Source organism: Pempheris klunzingeri, chromosome 5, assembly GCF_042242105.1.
Source record: "Pempheris klunzingeri isolate RE-2024b chromosome 5, fPemKlu1.hap1, whole genome shotgun sequence".
In the NCBI taxonomy this organism is placed as follows: domain Eukaryota; kingdom Metazoa; phylum Chordata; class Actinopteri; order Acropomatiformes; family Pempheridae; genus Pempheris; species Pempheris klunzingeri.
In genome coordinates this window covers 4,834,628-4,853,188 of record NC_092016.1, presented here as the reverse complement: position 1 = coordinate 4,853,188, position 18,561 = coordinate 4,834,628, and the positions used below count along the sequence as shown (strand labels likewise).

General features: G+C 41.1%; 1 protein-coding gene across 1 annotated transcript in view; it reads left to right on the top strand.

Moving 5' to 3' along the window:
• kif21a (kinesin family member 21A) overlaps window positions 1-18,561 on the top strand; it is a 50,350-nt gene that overhangs the window by 25,263 nt on the left and 6,526 nt on the right. The window contains exons 4-28 of the mRNA XM_070830581.1: window positions 10-150; window positions 333-464; window positions 563-733; window positions 1,623-1,738; window positions 2,179-2,374; window positions 2,508-2,697; window positions 2,911-2,977; window positions 3,733-3,936; window positions 5,089-5,160; window positions 6,375-6,462; window positions 6,551-6,665; window positions 7,686-7,874; window positions 8,455-8,654; window positions 9,163-9,270; window positions 9,381-9,449; window positions 9,610-9,755; window positions 10,133-10,277; window positions 10,729-10,923; window positions 11,159-11,260; window positions 11,561-11,726; window positions 12,365-12,385; window positions 13,144-13,201; window positions 13,672-13,726; window positions 13,825-14,027; window positions 14,644-14,769. Coding sequence (XP_070686682.1) covers window positions 10-150; window positions 333-464; window positions 563-733; window positions 1,623-1,738; window positions 2,179-2,374; window positions 2,508-2,697; window positions 2,911-2,977; window positions 3,733-3,936; window positions 5,089-5,160; window positions 6,375-6,462; window positions 6,551-6,665; window positions 7,686-7,874; window positions 8,455-8,654; window positions 9,163-9,270; window positions 9,381-9,449; window positions 9,610-9,755; window positions 10,133-10,277; window positions 10,729-10,923; window positions 11,159-11,260; window positions 11,561-11,726; window positions 12,365-12,385; window positions 13,144-13,201; window positions 13,672-13,726; window positions 13,825-14,027; window positions 14,644-14,769 — 3,275 coding nt within the window. The remainder of the gene's footprint in view (window positions 1-9; window positions 151-332; window positions 465-562; window positions 734-1,622; window positions 1,739-2,178; window positions 2,375-2,507; window positions 2,698-2,910; window positions 2,978-3,732; window positions 3,937-5,088; window positions 5,161-6,374; window positions 6,463-6,550; window positions 6,666-7,685; window positions 7,875-8,454; window positions 8,655-9,162; window positions 9,271-9,380; window positions 9,450-9,609; window positions 9,756-10,132; window positions 10,278-10,728; window positions 10,924-11,158; window positions 11,261-11,560; window positions 11,727-12,364; window positions 12,386-13,143; window positions 13,202-13,671; window positions 13,727-13,824; window positions 14,028-14,643; window positions 14,770-18,561) is intronic.

The following is an 18,561-nucleotide window of genomic DNA, read 5'->3' as shown; positions in this document are numbered from 1 at the left end:
TTCTTGTAGCTTTACAATGAAGAAGTTCTGGACCTGTTTGACTCTGCACGAGACATGAAGCAGAAATCTCACATCAAGATCCACGAAGACGCCACAGGGGGAATCTACACAGTAGGAGTGACCACACGGACCGTGTCCTCTGAGGCTGAGGTGAAGGAGCCTCTATGTGTTTATCAAATGTGCGCCGTTGTTAATGCAGGAGAATCTGAATATGTTCTACTGACTATTGGTATAAATGTGCCTGATTACTAAGTGCTCTGTTTGTTTTCCCCCAGCTGTGTCAAAGTGAGCTCGAGCAGTGTGTTTAAACTTCTCTGTCTCTGCCTGATCAGATGATGCAGTGCCTGAAGTTGGGGGCTCTGTCTCGTACCACAGCCAGCACTCAGATGAACGTCCAGAGCTCCAGATCTCACGCCATCTTCACCATCCACCTGTGCCAAGTTCGCGTCTGTGCCTCCGACAATGTTAGTCCAGTCTCAGTATCATTTAAAAATGGCAAGGATACTGCAATGGTAGCCCAGTGCTGTATAGTTTATATATTGTTTGTGTCTGTGTCCCTCAGCAAGAAGCTGAGACTGATAACAGAGTCTCCAACGGAAACTCGGACATGGATGAGTACGAGACGCTGACGGCCAAGTTTCACTTTGTGGACCTGGCTGGCTCTGAGAGGCTGAAGAGAACCGGAGCGACAGGCGACCGAGCCAAAGAGGGCATCTCCATCAACTGTGGACTGGTGAGCTTCTCCCTCCACTGCATCACTCCAGAGGGATTTGTGAAGCCTCTCTAATGTAGAGATGCCAGAGCCACCAGTATTCTGATGTGTGACTGCCATCTAGTGGCAGAATGTCATAAATGTCCATCCTGCACTCATCAACTGGAAAAGTACTGCGATGAAGAAGAGCAAACGCATGTAAACATTTTATTATTAAAGCTTAAGGGTCGTCGGTTTACTGAATTATAGACCCTTCAACATGATTTAATCCATTATTTTACCAAACAACAAGCACACGCTTCATCAGGAGCTCTGTCAGTACAAATTAATTTAGATGTGTTGATAAATTGAATTATAATTAATTAAATAAATGATTTAGTGTTGTTTTTCTTGAAAAATGACACATGATAGGTATTTAAAATCATTTTTAGGGTTTTATTTGTCTCTATCTTTGTCATTGAAGGGTTCTCTCTATTTACTAACTGTGTTTTCCAGATGGAGAAATTCAGCACAATTGTTAAATTTAGTGAGTAATGCAGGAACAACTACGGATCAAATGGGGTTTATACAGTATGAAGGCCCTTTTTCACACATTTGTTTTATTTGATGGTTCTTTTGCTCTGAAACATTTTATTCATCCATGGCAAGCCCAACTGGGGTGAAAACCATGTTTGCTTCCACCAGACTGAGAACTTCTTCAGTTGATATTTGGTTAATTCTCCAAAAGAAAAGTCATGAAATAAAATGCAGCAGCTTGGAATCCTGGATAGGTGATGATGGTGCATGGTGATGCTCATTAGTATTGTTTGTTTGTGACTTATATAAATCCTTGTTTTAAACTGTACGTCATGAACTGCTGCATTACGCTGAAATGTCTTTCTCCTCTTCGCTCTCGTCTCCGTTGCTGCAGCTCGCTCTGGGGAATGTAATCAGTGCTTTAGGTGACCGGAGCAAGAGGTCGTCACATGTGCCTTACAGGGACTCCAAACTCACCCGACTTCTGCAGGACTCGTTAGGAGGAAACAGGTTGGTGGACAACTTACTTCACCTCAAGTACCAACTTGTTATTTTCCTCTTTGTCAGCTTCTTTTGGATCCAGAAACATGTTGGTCGTCAAAGGTCATTTCATTTTAAATCAGCAAACCAAACTTCTCTCTTCTATTGAAAGAAAAAAGGAATTCAACACTACTTGTCAGAAGTTACTTAACTCACTTATCATGAATCAAGAAACAAAGACTCTGAATATGCAACAGTGTGGAGAATATCTGACAACACTGAATCCCAAGTATTGATGCATCTATTGGTTAGAAGCAGAAAGAACATTCAGAAATAACTGAACCTTGTCAGACAGCTGAGAGTCATTTAGATTTCAGGACACATTTCTGAAAATCTACATCAGCGTATGTCAAAATTTTGCATCAGAAGCAAACATTAATAATAAATTATCACCCTCCTCCTCGTCTCAGCCAAACAGTGATGATTGCGTGCATCAGCCCGTCTGACCGTGACTTCATGGAGACACTGAACACATTAAAATATGCCAACCGAGCCCGGAACATCAAGAACAAGGTGATGGTGAACCAGGACAAGGCCAGCCAGCAGATCAGTGCTTTGAGGACGGAGATAGCTCGACTGCAGATGGAGCTGATGGAGTACAAGACGGTAAGGACGGAGGACGAGTTCAAAGGGAATGTTTCATGTCAAAGGGAGCTGTCATTAAACATGTTGTAAGGGTGTTTATTCCATTCTAGAGAGTAATGAGCTGTTCTGGTTTGCTTCCTCCTCCCCTCTGCAGGGTAAACGCATGATGGGTGAAGACGGTGTGGAGAGCTTCAGCGACATGTTTCATGAGAACTCCATGCTGCACACGGAGAACAGCAACCTGAGGGTGAGAGTGAAGGCCATGCAAGAGACCATCGATGCCCAGAGGGCCCGGCTCACACAGCTGCTCAGTGACCAGGCCAACCAGGCCCTCGCCAGGGCAGGTAGGTTAACCTGCAGACTCATCAAGTCTTTGGAGTATCGACAAATAAGTATTCCACAAGATCATTTTATCATTATTTCCCATATTTGGTTTCAAGTGCTGCTTATTGCTGTTTATTATTACAGTGAATGCTGGACAAGCATGTTTAGTTTGGTTAGAAAAGGCATTTTCCTCTCCCTGTCTCTAATGTGAAAACGTCTTGATTTGCTTCCAGGTGATGGTGGAACTGAAGAAATTGGAAACATGATTCAGGGTTACATCAAAGAGATTGAAGACCTCAGGTACAAAAAAACAAACTTCTAATCTCAATAGATGATTTGAATGCTACCTAATAATCTATATGGATTCTTTTTATTATCATATATTATTGTTTTATTTTTACTATCAGAAAAAAAACTAATGAAAGTCAATCTAAAGACCTTAAAGATATAAAACTTCATGTTTAAGTTTTGTTTTATTTTATCCAGCTTTCATCGGTTCCTTTATTTCTATTTTGCATTGTATTTATGGGACCGTAGTGCCCATCAACAGGACACCAAAAACAACAAAAAATTTTTTATTCTACTTTTATTTTGTTTTCTCTTCCATTGTGAATACACTTTGATATGTTGTGTCGATCCTTGTCCTGTTTGTCTCAGTGCCCTCTTTTCTCTCTTGTCTAATATTGACTGTGTGTAAGCAAATATAAACAATATGTCTATATATTAAACTTTGATTTAAATAATTTGGTGTGAGACACAAAACAGTTCTTTGGCCCATCAACCCCAGATGCATCATAGCTCAGTTTCTGCTTTACTGTAACTGTTTTTGGACTCTAAAAGTCGTAGCCTGTGTGAGAGACATGAAAAGGTGCGAGTGGAAAGAGAGGCACGGAAATAATACAGAGACAACAGTTTTGGAAAATGTTTTAGGGTTCTCCCATAAGATTTGGTGCACATAATAACACCAAAAATGACAAAGCATGTGTTTTGGTATGTTTTAAACCTCTCCTCCAATGTGTGCTCCTCCTGTTTGTGTCGCTGATTCTCGCCCTCAGAGCCAAACTCCTGGAGAGCGAGGCTGTCAATGAGAATTTGAGGAAGAATCTGTCTCGTGCCTCCAATCGTCAGTCGTTCTTTGGAGGGCCCGGCTCCTTCTCCTCCACAATGATTGCCCCTGAGAAGGAGACTTCTGACATCATCGAAATCGCCAAGAAAGACCTGGAGAAACTGAAGAAACGAGAAAAAAAGAAAAGGAAAAGGTAGAAAACCTATTGTAGACATACTGCGTCATTTGTCACTGACCTACGATTGGCTGCTTTTGATTGGATGTGTTGTTGCAGGTGTTGTTGCGTACATCTGAATAAGTTTCAAACTGGAATGGCGCTTATTTTGTGATTTTTATCCTAAACCATTCAACATCTTTCAAAAGCATATCACTGAATGTTCCACACAAAAGTCAGTTTGACTGATATTTTGCTTTTTTTTAATAAGAAATGCTGCAACAGTTCAAGATCTTGTACATCGGAGCTAGTGCTGGCACACACACACTATTTTCTGTGATTGCAATGAATTGCTTTTTTTTCTTGCCAAGACTGACTTGGATATTTAAAAGTAAATTTACAGAAATAATGTAAAGTCATCACAAAGGAAGTAAATCTAAATTCAGTTAAATTCATTTATATGCAGGAAAAATGTGACACCCTCATAGCATATCGCATCTAATTTGCAAAGACGGACTGAGACTGAAACTGTAGGGCTGCAGTTGTGTCTTCTCTCTCTTCTGTATACAGATTTCACGTGTTATCAGTAATAAAGTTGCCGAAGAAGTTGACAGCAGCTCTTCTACAGATGCAGCGGCTGTAGCTCCTTCAAACATTGCTACAATTTTGCGTTTATCTGCATTGGAAAATGAAGCGTGGGGTTTTGATTAAGAGCAGAGGAGCTTGAGACAGTTGCTGCCCACGAACCGGAAAGTAAATAGTAAATAGTTTAAATTAATTTGAAATGCTTAAAGTGGTAAAAAAGAAATCAACTGGGACATGTTGGAAAAAGTCTGCAGTCCTTAAGTCATGATTGGTAAACTGAGACGCTTAAAGAATTGATGTGCAGCCTTATTGCCTTCATTTATAGCCATTAAACATTTATTGATGTACAAACATACATTTTGATGTGTAGATTCTATCGGGGCAGTAATTTAGTGCTGATGAACGTTAGAATTTCTTCGCAAGCAGTCATTTCTAATGGGAAATCTGCAAGAGCATTAGAGACCGATCAGAGGCTGCGGGCGCTTTATGAAAGGTGGGATTTTTAGTGCAGAGCTTCGTCTGACCATTCTCCCCCCCCCCCATTCTTCCTTCCTTCGTTCATCTCTTGCTTCTTTCTCTCGTTTGACCCTTCACCCCTCCCTGAAGACTCCAGCTGCTGTTGGAGGAGAGAGACAGGGAAGAAAGGGAGGAGGTGGTGGAAGAGGTTGAGGATGCCAGGTTTGTCAGAGCTTCCACCCTCCTGTTGCCTTTCCCATCCTCTGCTTCCCCTAATTCCACATTTTATTTTTTACTTTTTATTTATTTGGGACAGGTATTTCCCCAAGTGGAGTGAGACTCACTACCACATACCCATCTCCCTTCCATAAAACGGCACTACATAACATTTTTTCCTAAATGATAAGCTCATATCTCTCTTTAAAGCCTCTGTGTGAACTCTTTATTCACATTCATTGACCCATCACGCTACATCCATGCTTTCTATTGCATCTTTTTTTATGTTTTGACTGACTTTAATAGGACAACCTGGATCTAGAAATGTCTTATGGGAGACTTTCAACACAACATGTGCTTGTGCTTTTATGAAACCATTTTTCTATTGGGGTTATTAGGTTTGTAACTTGTCTTGTGCCTTAAGGTTGAGCACACAGGCAAAATATGCATCTTCCCTCATTTATGACACTCTGTATTAATCCACTTTACATGTATTTAAACACTGGATGATAACGTCCTCTTTTTGCTTTCCTGTGTTAATCTTTCTTTCTTCGTTTTTTGTCAGCTTATCCTGATGATTTTGTGCGAAACACCATCTGCGCATTGCTAACCCTCTATGTTTGGATAAAATATTTATCCAACAGATCTGCCTCATGGACTTGATTCACAAGTTTATTTTTTGGGGCTGCGTATTCCTGTCATCCTTTTTTTTTTTTTTTTTGCTTTTGCTGGACTCTGATGAGATGCCTCCCTCCTTTTTGTTACAAAAAAAAGTACACTGTCTTTTCCACAAACAAGCTCATGAAAACAGAGCAGTGTCATCTCTTCGTTCAGCTTTAAAGTGCACCATGACATGAGAGAATGCCTAAGGCTCTTTTTATATGTTTATATGCTTTATGATTCATGTAAACATGGCATTTTCTCATAAAAACATCACAATTGTTGAAAAAAAAGTCTTCCAAAAAGCTTGTTTGCCAAAAACACAGTGGAAGACCTTAACTGTGCAGTACATTATGTGATTTACAAAACTTAAACTGTTCCAACTAAAAACATGAAACAATGTCTTTATTACCCACAGATGTTGCTAGAAATATGCTTGTGTGTTGAACTGCCTGTGGAGATGTGCCATGCGCGCCATGTGTTCTGCTCAGAAAACATTCATGGCGCAGTGACAGAGGAAAAGTGATGTCTTTGGTTCTTAATCATGTCTTATATTTCAGTGCCAACAAGGAGGAAGTACCTGACAACGAACAAGAAAAGGGTACGGAGAAGGAAATGACGGAGCGAGTCAACGAGGATGCAGAAATGGTAGGATTGTTTCTTTTATAAATTGAATCCATGTTGAAATACATACGAGTGCCTTCAGGTATTAAACTATTGGCATGTTGTCATGTAGGAGGCCCAGGAAGGCAGCGACCACGAGGAAGGAGAGGAGGAAGAGGATGAGGAGGAAGAGGAGATGGATGTGGAGGAGAGCTCCGATGATTCTGACTCTGAGTCGGATGAGAAAGGTATAAGATACTGTACACTGTCTGGTCTCTCTGGTTCAGTCAAAGGACTGCTGATTCTCCACAAGGGGGAGCTGTTCAATCATCGACAAACTAGTTTCACATGAGCCCACCAGCCCCACGTGAAACTGTGTTTTGGTGACATTCAAGCCCACAAATAGAGCCGACCACTTGTTATAACTTCACCCAAGATGCATTACAGATGCAAGAAACAATGCTAAGTGCCAAATAATCAAAACATGAAACTGTGGCTGAGACATTTAATCACAGTTTAGATGTGAACCACCAGGACGCAGCCCGTCTTCTCTTTGTAATGTAAATACTATGAAATACTATAGAATTAAGACATATGATACAGAGGAGGACACTGACAGTAGTTGTTAAAGGTCCCATATTCTGCTCAGTTTGAAGTTCATACTTGTACTTGGAGGTCCTACCAGAACAGAATTACTTGGTTTAATGTTCAAAATACACATTATTTTTCCTGTAGCAGACATCGCAGATGGTAGCTGTTTCCAGCCTCTGCTCGGTTACAAAGACATCAACCAACCAGAAGCACAAACGCAAACACATAAAATCAATCTGAGCAGCGCAAAAGTTTACTTTGGTGGCTTTTTATATTAGACACATGAAACACTGAACGCTGGGTTGGTGAACAGGGCAGGTGATGAGAGGAAACAGGAGCTACTAGATTGGAGGTTGTGTCAGTGTAATGGTCCAACGAGTGAGGTGAATTCCCCAGAAGCTGCACTGACCAATCATGAGAGGTGCTATTTAATTGATACAGTACACATGCCTCCAGCGCTACAGCAGCAAGACTGTAACAGATTGATTGGGTCAGGGCTGTTAATATAAGGATGTGAACACTTGTGCTTGTTTTTATACACACAGTGTGAGACAAAAGAAAAAGATTCTTCAAGTGAGATAAAATGATAATTTCACAGGGATATGTATAATAAAAGCAGCGATTAACATGAAAAACAACAGAAGACTGAAGAAGATCTGATCTTGTGTGTCCAACAGAGAACTTCCAGGCAGATCTGGCCAACATCACCTGTGAGATCGCCATCAAGCAGAAACTGATCGACGAGCTGGAGAACAGCCAGCGGCGTCTGCACACGCTCAAACAGCAGTACGAACAGAAGCTGATGATGCTGCAGTGCAAGATCAGAGACACCCAGCTGGAGAGGGACCGTGTCCTGCAAAACATGAGTAAGATACCAGAGGAGGGTTTCATGAAGAGCACAGCACTGTACTGATTCACTGTACATCATTTATCCTCTCATACTCGGGCTAAAAACGAACAATGAAAGGCGTGTGGGACTTTGGCTTTTAATGTGCCTGCCGTCTGAGTTATTTCGGTCTTAAAGTGGAGTATATTTAAGTTCTTGTCTGTCCTACTTGTATTTAGAAGAGTTTAAGAACAACTGCAGGACATCACAGACTTTATGTACTTCAGAGAAGCCTTTTAAAGTCATTTGTAAATGATCTCCACTGCCAACCAGATGATGACAGTTACATTTCTAGTTATCAGCGGTAATGATGAAAGCACAGTCTGATACAGATTTTTAGCATTTGCAGCACAAAAGACTTTATGACACACTGAAGATGAAGGCTTTGACTTTATAAACCATTAGAGAAAATATTTTTGTATCCGTGGTGGTATAATATGTGAAACTCTTCAAAAGAGATTGTGCCATGTACCATTTACACTTTTTTTACAGCATTTTTGCATTCTGTCTTTTTATGGAAGGTCAATTTTTGCTTAATTTTTATTGTTTCACGCTTTCAGGTTCCGTAGAAACCGGCACAGAGGACAAGGCTCGCAAGATCAAGGCTGAATATGAGAAGAAGCTGAGCGTCATGAACAAGGAGCTCCAAAAGCTCCAGTCAGCTCAGAAGGAGCACGCCCGCCTGCTGAAGAACCAATCACAGTACGAGAAGCAGCTGAGGAAGCTTCAGATGGACGTGGCGGAAATGAAGAAGACGAAGGTATGGCTGCAGTAGTGGTGAAAACGCTGGACTGTAACACTTCTGGTGGAAAAATTAGGTCTCTCTGTCTGCTGTGTCTTCTTTTGATTGTAATTTTTCCTGTTAAGCATTGCGAAGGATTTGCTTCCATTCGGATTAACATAAATTTACTCATCAAAGCACTGATAAATCGAGTTAGAGTGGCTTCAGAAACATGCAGTCTGGTTTGATCAGCGGGCTTAAGTGAATTTTATTCAGTATGCTTGTTGTCTCATGTCTTTTCTGGTGTGTATCTCAGCTGTCTTTACTGAAAAATACCCATCTGGTTATCTTAACCGCATTTTGTGCTAAAAGCAGAAATGACTCAAAATTGATGAAAAACACACAGGAGGCCAAAATCTTTGATATTAGTCAACACACTGCTTCATAAAACTAGAAGATTTAACAAATCTTATTTTACTTTCACAGCTGAATATTGGTGTATTTTCTTGAGTTAATAATATGAATATGTTTGATATGACCGCTCCAGGTCCGTCTCATGAAGCAGATGAAGGAGCAGCAAGAGAAGAACAGGATGAACGAGTCTCGCAGAAACCGAGAAATTGCTTCCTTAAAGAAAGACCAGCGCAAGCAAGAGGTCGGTCGCATGGATGTCTTCTGCATCCTGTTTTTCACTACAGTTGGCTGTAATTACAGTATATGTTTTGATATTATTGATCTGGAGTTGATACTGTACTTTCATTACAGCACCAACTCAAGTTACTGGAGGCTCAGAAAAGGCAGCAGGAGCTCATTCTGAGGAGAAAGACTGAGGAGGTGAGCAGCAGCAGGAAAAAATGTTTTTACATAACGTATGGGTAGTATCTGATACATAATGTATGCAGAAACACATGTGATACATTATGTATGCTGAAATGCACGTGGCATGCTTTTAGTGTTCACCTGACTTCACTTTTCTGTTTGCCACGTGTGTCAGGTGACTGCTCTCAGGAGGCAGGCAAGGCCCACCTCAGGTAAAATCATCAGGAAGGTCAATCTCCCAGAGCCAGTGCAGGACTCCTCCCACAGACCTCCATCTGGACGCATGTACTCCTCCGGCAATGCTGCTCCCAACGGCACTCGGTGAGTCTGTCTGCAACAAAAACATGTGTTTCAGTGTCCATTATTGTTTCCAAGGAGGCAAATAAGGAAGGATGCTTTTCTTAAACTAAAATAGGCCAGGTTTTATTCTTAGAACATTAAAATACTGTACATGAAGCATTCATAAGTAAGATACTTAACACCTGGACCATCATAAGAGCCTCTAAATCCCTACAATGTAACATAAATCTCACTTTACACACGGCTGTTTTGATTTCAGTACATTATATTTTATCAGCAATCAATACAGATTCCTAGTAAACCAGCTCTGAAACGTGTTTGTGAGCTCATTTCCATCATCCCTGAATGTGCTGAAGTGTTAAATCCTTTGATGAGTGAAACGGATGCTGTGTGTCCAGGTCTTCCTACAGGCGCACTGTGGGCATTTACTCCACCAGAATTGCACGCAATAAATGGCAGTCTCTGGAGCGACGGATCACTGACGTCATCATGCAGAGGATGACCATCTCCAACATGGAGGCCGACATGAACCGCCTCCTCAAGGTAAAGCTATGAAAGTACGTTGTTATATTGATGTTAACAACTTGAACCTTAGAACAGCAGGAAATACCAGTGATGGCAGGTAAGAGAAAAGGGCTTTTATACCCCCAGGTTATCATGTTTAGCCGGTGAAAACTAAGGGGTTGTTGTTATGGTTTGTTTGGCAAAAAGTGCATCAAACCCCGACCCTGGATGAGGCTTTAATTACTGCTATGTCACCTTGTTGTTGCATGATTTATCATCATTAATTGGCATCAAAAACACTAAACTCCTGGCATAACTTTGGGATGAGAGAATCTGTTACTTCCCTTTATTTCCATATTTATCAAAAAACTCAAGTCCTTGAATTTTTCCCTTTTCCCGTACGTCTGCAACATTTTGAAATGATCCGTGGGCTGATGTCTGCCTAAGTTTCTGTCTATTTTCTTACAAGTCGCTGTGTTTGTGATCGTAGCAACGAGAGGAGCTGACCAAGCGTAAAGAGAAGGTCATCAGGAAGAGGGACCGGCTGGTCAGGGAGGGACCAGAGGCAGAGAAGGCGATGCTCCCCCTTAACGAGGAAGTGGATGCTTTGGCGGCCAACATCGACTACATCAATGACAGCATAGCAGACTGTCAGGCCAACATCATGCAGATGGAAGAAGCCAAGGTGAGACAGGCTGAGATCTTTGGGAATCGGTAAAACTAGAGCCTAACTAAGCCTAAAACTTGGGTAGTAAAATCTATTTTTACAGTTAAATAGATGTAAACAGTAAAACAGATGCAGAGCTTGGATGAGTTTTTCATCATTATCAACAAATGGAAAGTTTTTAGAATTTAGTTCTCCATGAAAATCCTTTTATGTTTGTTAGTCGAAGTTGTATGAATTCACGCTGTATTCACAGGAGGAAGGCGACACAGTGGACGTATCTGCTGTGATCGGTTCCTGCACTCTGACAGAAGCTCGTTTTCTGTTGGATCACTTCATGTCAATGGCCATCAACAAGGTACCAGCCCTAAAAATAGTACTCTTCAAGAATAATCACATAAGTGCAGACATCAGACACGAATACAGAAAGAAGGTCAAGGATTCTGACGTGCTTATCAACACCTCACTGCCTCATTTTTCACCGCAGATCAATTTTATTTTTTAAAATCAAGTTAAAAAGTTCAGAAAAATGTCTCGCCTACAGATGGATGTGACCCTGTCTGATATGAAGTCACACAGGCAGTTCTTTTATGGCAAGATGTGGGTGTGAATTTGAGATGGACAGCGAGTTACATTGTGTGATGTTTGACCTCTTCAGGGTCTCCAGGCAGCCCAGAAGGAGTCTCAGGTGAAGGTGATGGAGGGCAGGCTGAAGCAGACGGAGATCACCAGCGCCACACAGAACCAGCTGCTCTTTCACATGCTGAAGGAGAAGGCCGAGTTCAACCCGGAGCTAGACGCACTGCTGGGGAACGCACTGCAAGGTAACAACAGCATTTGTTTGGGCTGAGATAGACGTGGAGATGAGGACCCAAAACACGGACCAGACCTCTGGTTTAACCCAGTCCGCCTCCTCAAAGTGTCATTGGTCAAATTAAACTGGGACTCAGATTTTGTTCTTGGATGATGATGATGATGTTTTTTTTTTTTACAGAATTCTGTAAAAAGTGAATTTGTAAGACGTGTCTGTTAGAAAGTATTTGGCCTTTGAGGAAGTAGACGGTTACTGGTTCGTTGCATGATTGGGGCCTATTGACATGCTCTTGCCTGTTGTGTTCTGCTGAATAAAGGCTGGCTTAATTATTAAACAAATAACACATAATTCCACTGTTTAAGTCTGGTGCAAAGATCACATCGCTATAAAACAAAGTCCTGGAACTTTTTTACATTTTGTAGGTTATGGAGTTGATTTTTTTTACAGTAAATTTTCAACAAACTCTATAACTTTTTGTGTCGTCCATCTTGTCAGCCTCTGTTCAGTTGGGATGCTCTGTTTACAGTAGCTGCACTTAATTTTCTTTTGGTTTTTTTTTAGAATTTCGGGGGACTGTTTTTGATTTGAGCATTGCATTTTTTTCTGTTCCCCCACGTTTTCTTTTTTTGTTTTCTTATGTTTTTACAGAGCTAGGTAACATCCCTGCTGGTAAGTGAAACCATATTAGACTCTAATCTGTGTTATGAATGCATGGTTCCTTCCCTTTGCACTTTGAAAACTAACTAAACATAACATGAACAGGTGCATGAGGTGCAATGCAACCAGGCTTCCCTCCATCTGTCTGCTGACCTCTCCCTTCCCCTCCCCTCATCTGGATACACTCTGCCTCCTCCTCCTCCTCCTTCCAGCCCACCATGTGCTACAGCCTCCATGCTTTAGCACCTTCCTTACCCCAGAACCTTCCACAGGAACTATACAACATGGATATTTAGGCTCTGTCGGACCCTGTAGGTCAGCCGACCCCATCAGGAGCAACGGACTAATGATTCCTCCCACTCCTCTACCTTGTTGCCTCATAGCGGGTCTCTTACCTTTGTCCCAACTCGCCCACACATCTTCTTTATAACCCACCCCACCTGACCGCTCTCTGACCTCTGACCGTTTTCAACCCATCTGATCCCATTGAGCTCATTGAGGACCAAGTTTCTGTTTGTCGACAAACAGCATGGCGCTGCGCTGACATCCCCCTCATCTGCTTCACTTGTCCATCTTTTCTACGTCCATTTTGCGCAGCTACTTAACAAAATAAATTAATGAGTAATTGCTTCACCCTGTAGTGAAAGTGAGCAAAAGGATATATTACTTAGTCCTAAGCTGTTGATAAGAACCATTTTAGAAAGACATTAGCTGCCAGCAAAGAGGGTTTTCTCTCCACTCTAATATTACTCATTGATCTCATTTGACAGACAACGGAGATGATAGCAGCAGCGATGAGTCGGCCCAGAGCCCCTCTGCAGAGGGAAAGTAAGTTTATATTGAGTCGTGTTATTCATTAAGATGTGTGGTGGTGTGTTAGTTACGTTATGTTGCTTATGTCTTATGACATGTTTCCTATGCTATGCTATGTTATTTTATGTTTATGGCATGTTATTTGGTTGTGTTAATGCTTTGTGGGATTATTATATATATATTTTTGTGTATACATATATATATATATTTGTGTTCATGTAAATGTTTATGGTGCATCATTATATTTTACTGTTTACCTTGTATGTTAATATTATCTTTTATCATGTTCATGTTGTGTTGCACTATATTTATTTTGCATTTGCAGTTTTCCTTTTTTATTTTTTATTGTGTTTATCTTTATGTTGTGTTACTTGCATTTGTAATGTGCTCATGTTTGCAAAGTGCCTTATGTTGTTCCATGTGCTGTGTATTCTAGAGCCAGTGTTTATTAATACTCTCATATTAAACTTGTGTGTTCGCTTTAGCACTTTGGCATCAGACCTCATGAAACTCTGTGGAGAGACCAAAACAAGAAATAAGGTATTACAATGTTTGCTGTGTTTATGTCTCATTCTCTGCCTACGTGGTGTTTTCCCAATTCCTCCACGTCTTAATTTTCACGTGTCTGTGCTGTACAGGCTCGTAGGAGGACCACCACTCAGATGGAGTTGCTGTACGCAAACAGTGACTCCGCTCCCGACGCCCCCACAGCAGACTTCTCCAGTCCGATGCTGCCGTTAGCTGAAACACCAGATGGAGGAGGAGACATGGACTCGTCAGGCTCATCAGTCAGGGACTACACAGCTCTCTCCCCCGGCTTTTCCTCTAAAATGGGCAGCATGTAAGTCCAGGCTCGGCACTCTTTCGCTAACACAATAATTACTGCTTCCTTCCTTCCTGCATTTTTGATGCTGCGGCTACATCCTCTGCTGTATTTAATTTAGTTTCACATTATTCATGAGCATCCTTACATCAAATGGCCATACCGTCCTCTGAGGTAGAGAGGAGCCAAAGTTACATTTGACTGGCTAATTTATTAAAGCCCCCTGCAGTGAGCGCCTTTTTAATTCCTTATTACAGCTTAGTTGACTGAGAGCAAAAATACTAACCAGACTGCTTTAACCGGCATGTGAGAGGTCATGCTTCAAAGCGCACATTAACTCATATATATATATAAAAATGCCTTGGCTTGCAGTCATGCATCAGCAAATTAGGTAATAAAATTATATTTTAGTGTAGCACAAAATCTACACTCTGCCCTCTTTAGTTAAACATGAGCTTGGCGAAGAACCATCACTGTTTTGGGATTTTAAATATCAGGTAACTGTGTTTCTGTGTGTACTGCATGCCCATCTCTTCATTGTTGCCATTATTTTATGTTTGCTTCACATCCTTCTGTTTTTTTATTATTATCCTTTGTGTTGTTTGTGGGTAACTGTGTGAAACTGAACGATCAGTTCTGGCTCCAGAACTTTGTCAGGGGTGGAAAAGCGAGCTCCGGAGCCTTCCCCGCTCTCTCGCAGGAAGACCTATGACAAGGCTCAGGCAGCGGCCGACAGGGCAAAGGTCAAGGAGATCAAACAGTAAGAGCTTGTTGCCGACCTTGTGGTTGCAAATCCGCAAAAAGCGAAATAACTTCTCTTCAACCTTACTAATACTCTCCTCTCAGTTTCCTGCTTTGGGGAAGCATGTGGTCTGAACTAAATCAAGAACGCTCTGCGCCTGGTGTGATAACCTTTGACCCACCAAGTTCTGTACTGAATTTAAAGGCATTTGTCCTGCCTAACTCGGATATTATGTCTCTTTATTGAGCCATAATGTGCGTTTATTTTCTTTGTCACTTCTAGTAGTTTTGATTCAAATTCAGTGTTCAACTTGCTGATCAATCCCTCTCCGCATTTTGCTCACTGAGGAAATCCCTGTCCTTTCCCTTTCTTTTTCTTCTCAGTAAATCAGTGTGAGTGAGGCTGTAATGGAAGAATGTGCTCTGTGGACTCATCCCGTGAAACTGGCTTTGCATCTGCTGAAAAATGACGATGTGATGACAACTTGTATTTACATGTTACAACTGTTTCTCGTCCCTGTAATCCTTTCTCAACATGTAGCACTGCAGCACTGAGATACATCAGATTAACTCAGCTGTTTGCCAACTTGGAACAACTTTACTTTATTTTCTCTCTGCACTCCAACAGGCACGGTCAGTGTGTGAGTGCATGGGGTCGATATAGGAGCACTGAATTATTGCTGCATTCATGTCATATGCCAAAGCCAGTGGATGCCAGTTTCTGACATCTACAGATAAAGATTTCCAGTGGTAACACAACATAGAAACTCAGAGGACTCAGTGTAGAGTGTGATCTTATTAATTTGCATATAGAAAACTAAATATATTATTCATATTACATGGTATTGTTTGATTGTACAGCTGAAGAGGATAAACTTTACTCTTTTTAGCCTCAGTAGATTGCAGATAGAGATGGAGACAGAGAGGAATCATGAGGAAAGATGCTGCAAACAGCTGCAACAACAGTCCCGTCAGTTATTTTCTCGATTAGTTATTTGGTCTATAAAATGTCACAAAATGGAAAGAAGATGTTGATCACTGTCTCCCAAAGCCCGAGATGACGTCCTTAAATGTCCTGTTCTGTCCACAACCCAAAGATTTACAATTAACTTTCACAGAGGAGCCAAGAAGTTAGAAAACATTCACATTTGTGAGGCTGGAATGACAGTAGTTTGACTGTTTATCGGTTATCAGAATAGTTGGTGATTAATTTAATAGGACCAGGACACCCCAGAGGAACCTAAAACAACCCTTTTGGCTAAAACATAATATGTCCTCTACCACAGACTTCAGACTAAATGTCTAAATGCCATTTATTAAAATAATCTAAGTAATTTCTAGCTCGACTCGAGTTAGATTTAAGCTGCTGATAGAAGATGCTTTGATATAAGATGCATTATGCCAGTATTATATTTTCATCTTTATTTTCATACCAAAAGAAGTGTGTTTGACGACATTAAAGTAGGGTCTGATGGAGGAGGTTGCATGTTGAACAGATTAAAGCATTTTTTTTATTTTGACTTAAAGTTTTTCACTTAAACTCTTAAAGGAGTATTAAATCTCTTGGGTATGTAGGGTAACATATTTCTATGGAGTCGGTTAGAAACGTTAATGAGTGGACAACACCTTGATAAAATGATACTGGCCTGAAATCTCCAGACTGGTAAACCAGGGTAAACAGGAAACCCCAGTAATGGCGGCTGAACACTTGAACACTTTACTGTCAAGCTGTCCTGACAGTTGTTCCCATATGACGTGAATGCAGCATATGTGACTCCCTTCTGTCCTCATGCAGTCCGCCCACACTCCTGCCAGAAGTGTGCAAACAGCTTAACACACACTTTAATTACGCTGCAGCTTAATTGGCAGCGCTACTGTCTTCCTCCACAGCCCAGTCATCAGGAGCCTGAAGAGCAGCCCACCACTTCCTTTCTCCCCTACCGCTTGTCCCAGTAACCACATCCCAGCTTTTAGCCGTATGACAGGGTTACTGCGGGATAAGTAAGAACCAGAGATAAGTAAAATTGACACAAGGCTGCCAGAGAGTCAGATTAGAGTTGGGGAATGATGTTAAGCATGAGCGCAAGCATTTTCCAAATTCCATCAGTTTGCCAAATGCCTTATTTCCAAAGTTAAAGTAGATGTTTCCTGTTAAATGTAGACACAAGGCATAAGGGGAGGTCTGTAGAAGGATCTACACTTTTTAATTTTGGAGTGTTGTGATAAAATATCTATCTCTCTATCAGTATTTTGTAGTCTAATACATTTAGTGCTCATAGTGTCGGTCCAAAGTGGACCCTATAAAATCCTTCCATGCCATACTAGTGCTAATGCATGATTTTGGTGTTGTTTTGCCCAAGTAACACTTATTACTACTGAGAATTCCTCATGGGTGCATTCAAGTATTTAAAAGTCAGAACTAATTTTTAATCCAAGAAATGACTCTCTTTGTTTGCTTATTGATTATCCTCTAAATATGATAAGCTTATAACACACATACTGCACCCTGCTCTCTGGAAAACAGGACAACACAGTGTATTTCGATAAAACAGTAATTATCCATCATGATTTAGCTGCTGCCTCGGTGGGGAAAAATCTATAGGTAAATTTAGTTTGAACTTTAATTTAAGCTTCCCAGCTAGCTTTAATAACTAAAATGTTCAGTGTCGTAGAACTTATTTAGTCGGGTTTCAACTTACAGCTTGAGGATTTTCAAAGGATGCATGGGAAGTAGAAAATAACTGTAGTTATATGTCAGCGTGCTAAACCACTAGTATAGACTTTTATGCTCATAATATACCTATATAGTGACGTTTAGTCAGGCTGAAGTTTTGCTATTGTGTTTTTAAGATATTTCCCATTCAGAATTAGCTCTTCTAGAAGTTGTAATCGTTGTGGACTAAATTAGAAAAGTTAAGGAACTTGGTAAGAATATTAAGTAATCACTGCGTAAATCAGTAGCTAATCAGGTCTCAGGAATACTTGATACTCTCCTTCCCTCCAGGACGGATGGATGCCTTCACCTGTCCTCCATCCGTATCCTCCATCCTGTTTCCCATCCTCTCTGCGATCCACCCAAGTACAACTTTTTTTGTTCTTTATTTGCCGTATCGTTCACTAAAATGTCACCTTTGGTGTACAGGGCAAAGGTGAACCTGAAACACAGACACACGCGGTGGGGATTTCATCCTTTTCATGCTGTCGGGAGGCAAAGCATCTCCTCAGACTGGTTCCCTCCCAGGGGTTTTATGCCACACTGCTCCGGTGTCCTTGTGCAAAACACTAGATTAACCAGACGTGAACGGTTACTGTGGTGAAAAACAGTGAATGGATATCCTCTCTGGGATCGATAGATTAAGCGTGTTACTGCTATTGAGCGTGAACCCTCAATAATCCTCCTTACATTTCAGTGAGCCTTTTATTCTGCACACAACAGAGGCCTTCTAAAGCTTATTCATTCACAGCTCCTGAATATTGACAGGTGGGTTTGTGGTTCACTATCAGGTTGCTCTGACTGTCAGAGAGTAGTGATTGTACAATTAAACTATCAGCTGCCAATTTGTCAACATGACAGCTTATTAGTGATCGATCCTGGTTCCTGTGATGCTATTGGACTTGCCGCCCCTGATGATTTGATACTGCTGGTTTCCAATGATTGTCTTGTCTTTGTCTCCTTGGGTGTTTTTATCTATTATGTGCTGGAAAAGAGAAGCTCTTGAAGGTGCAGGGGTGTATTTTTGTACTCTTTGCTTTTCTTCTCTTGAGCACAATAACGGTGACTCTGCTCACAGCTGTCTCCTCATTTTTTCTT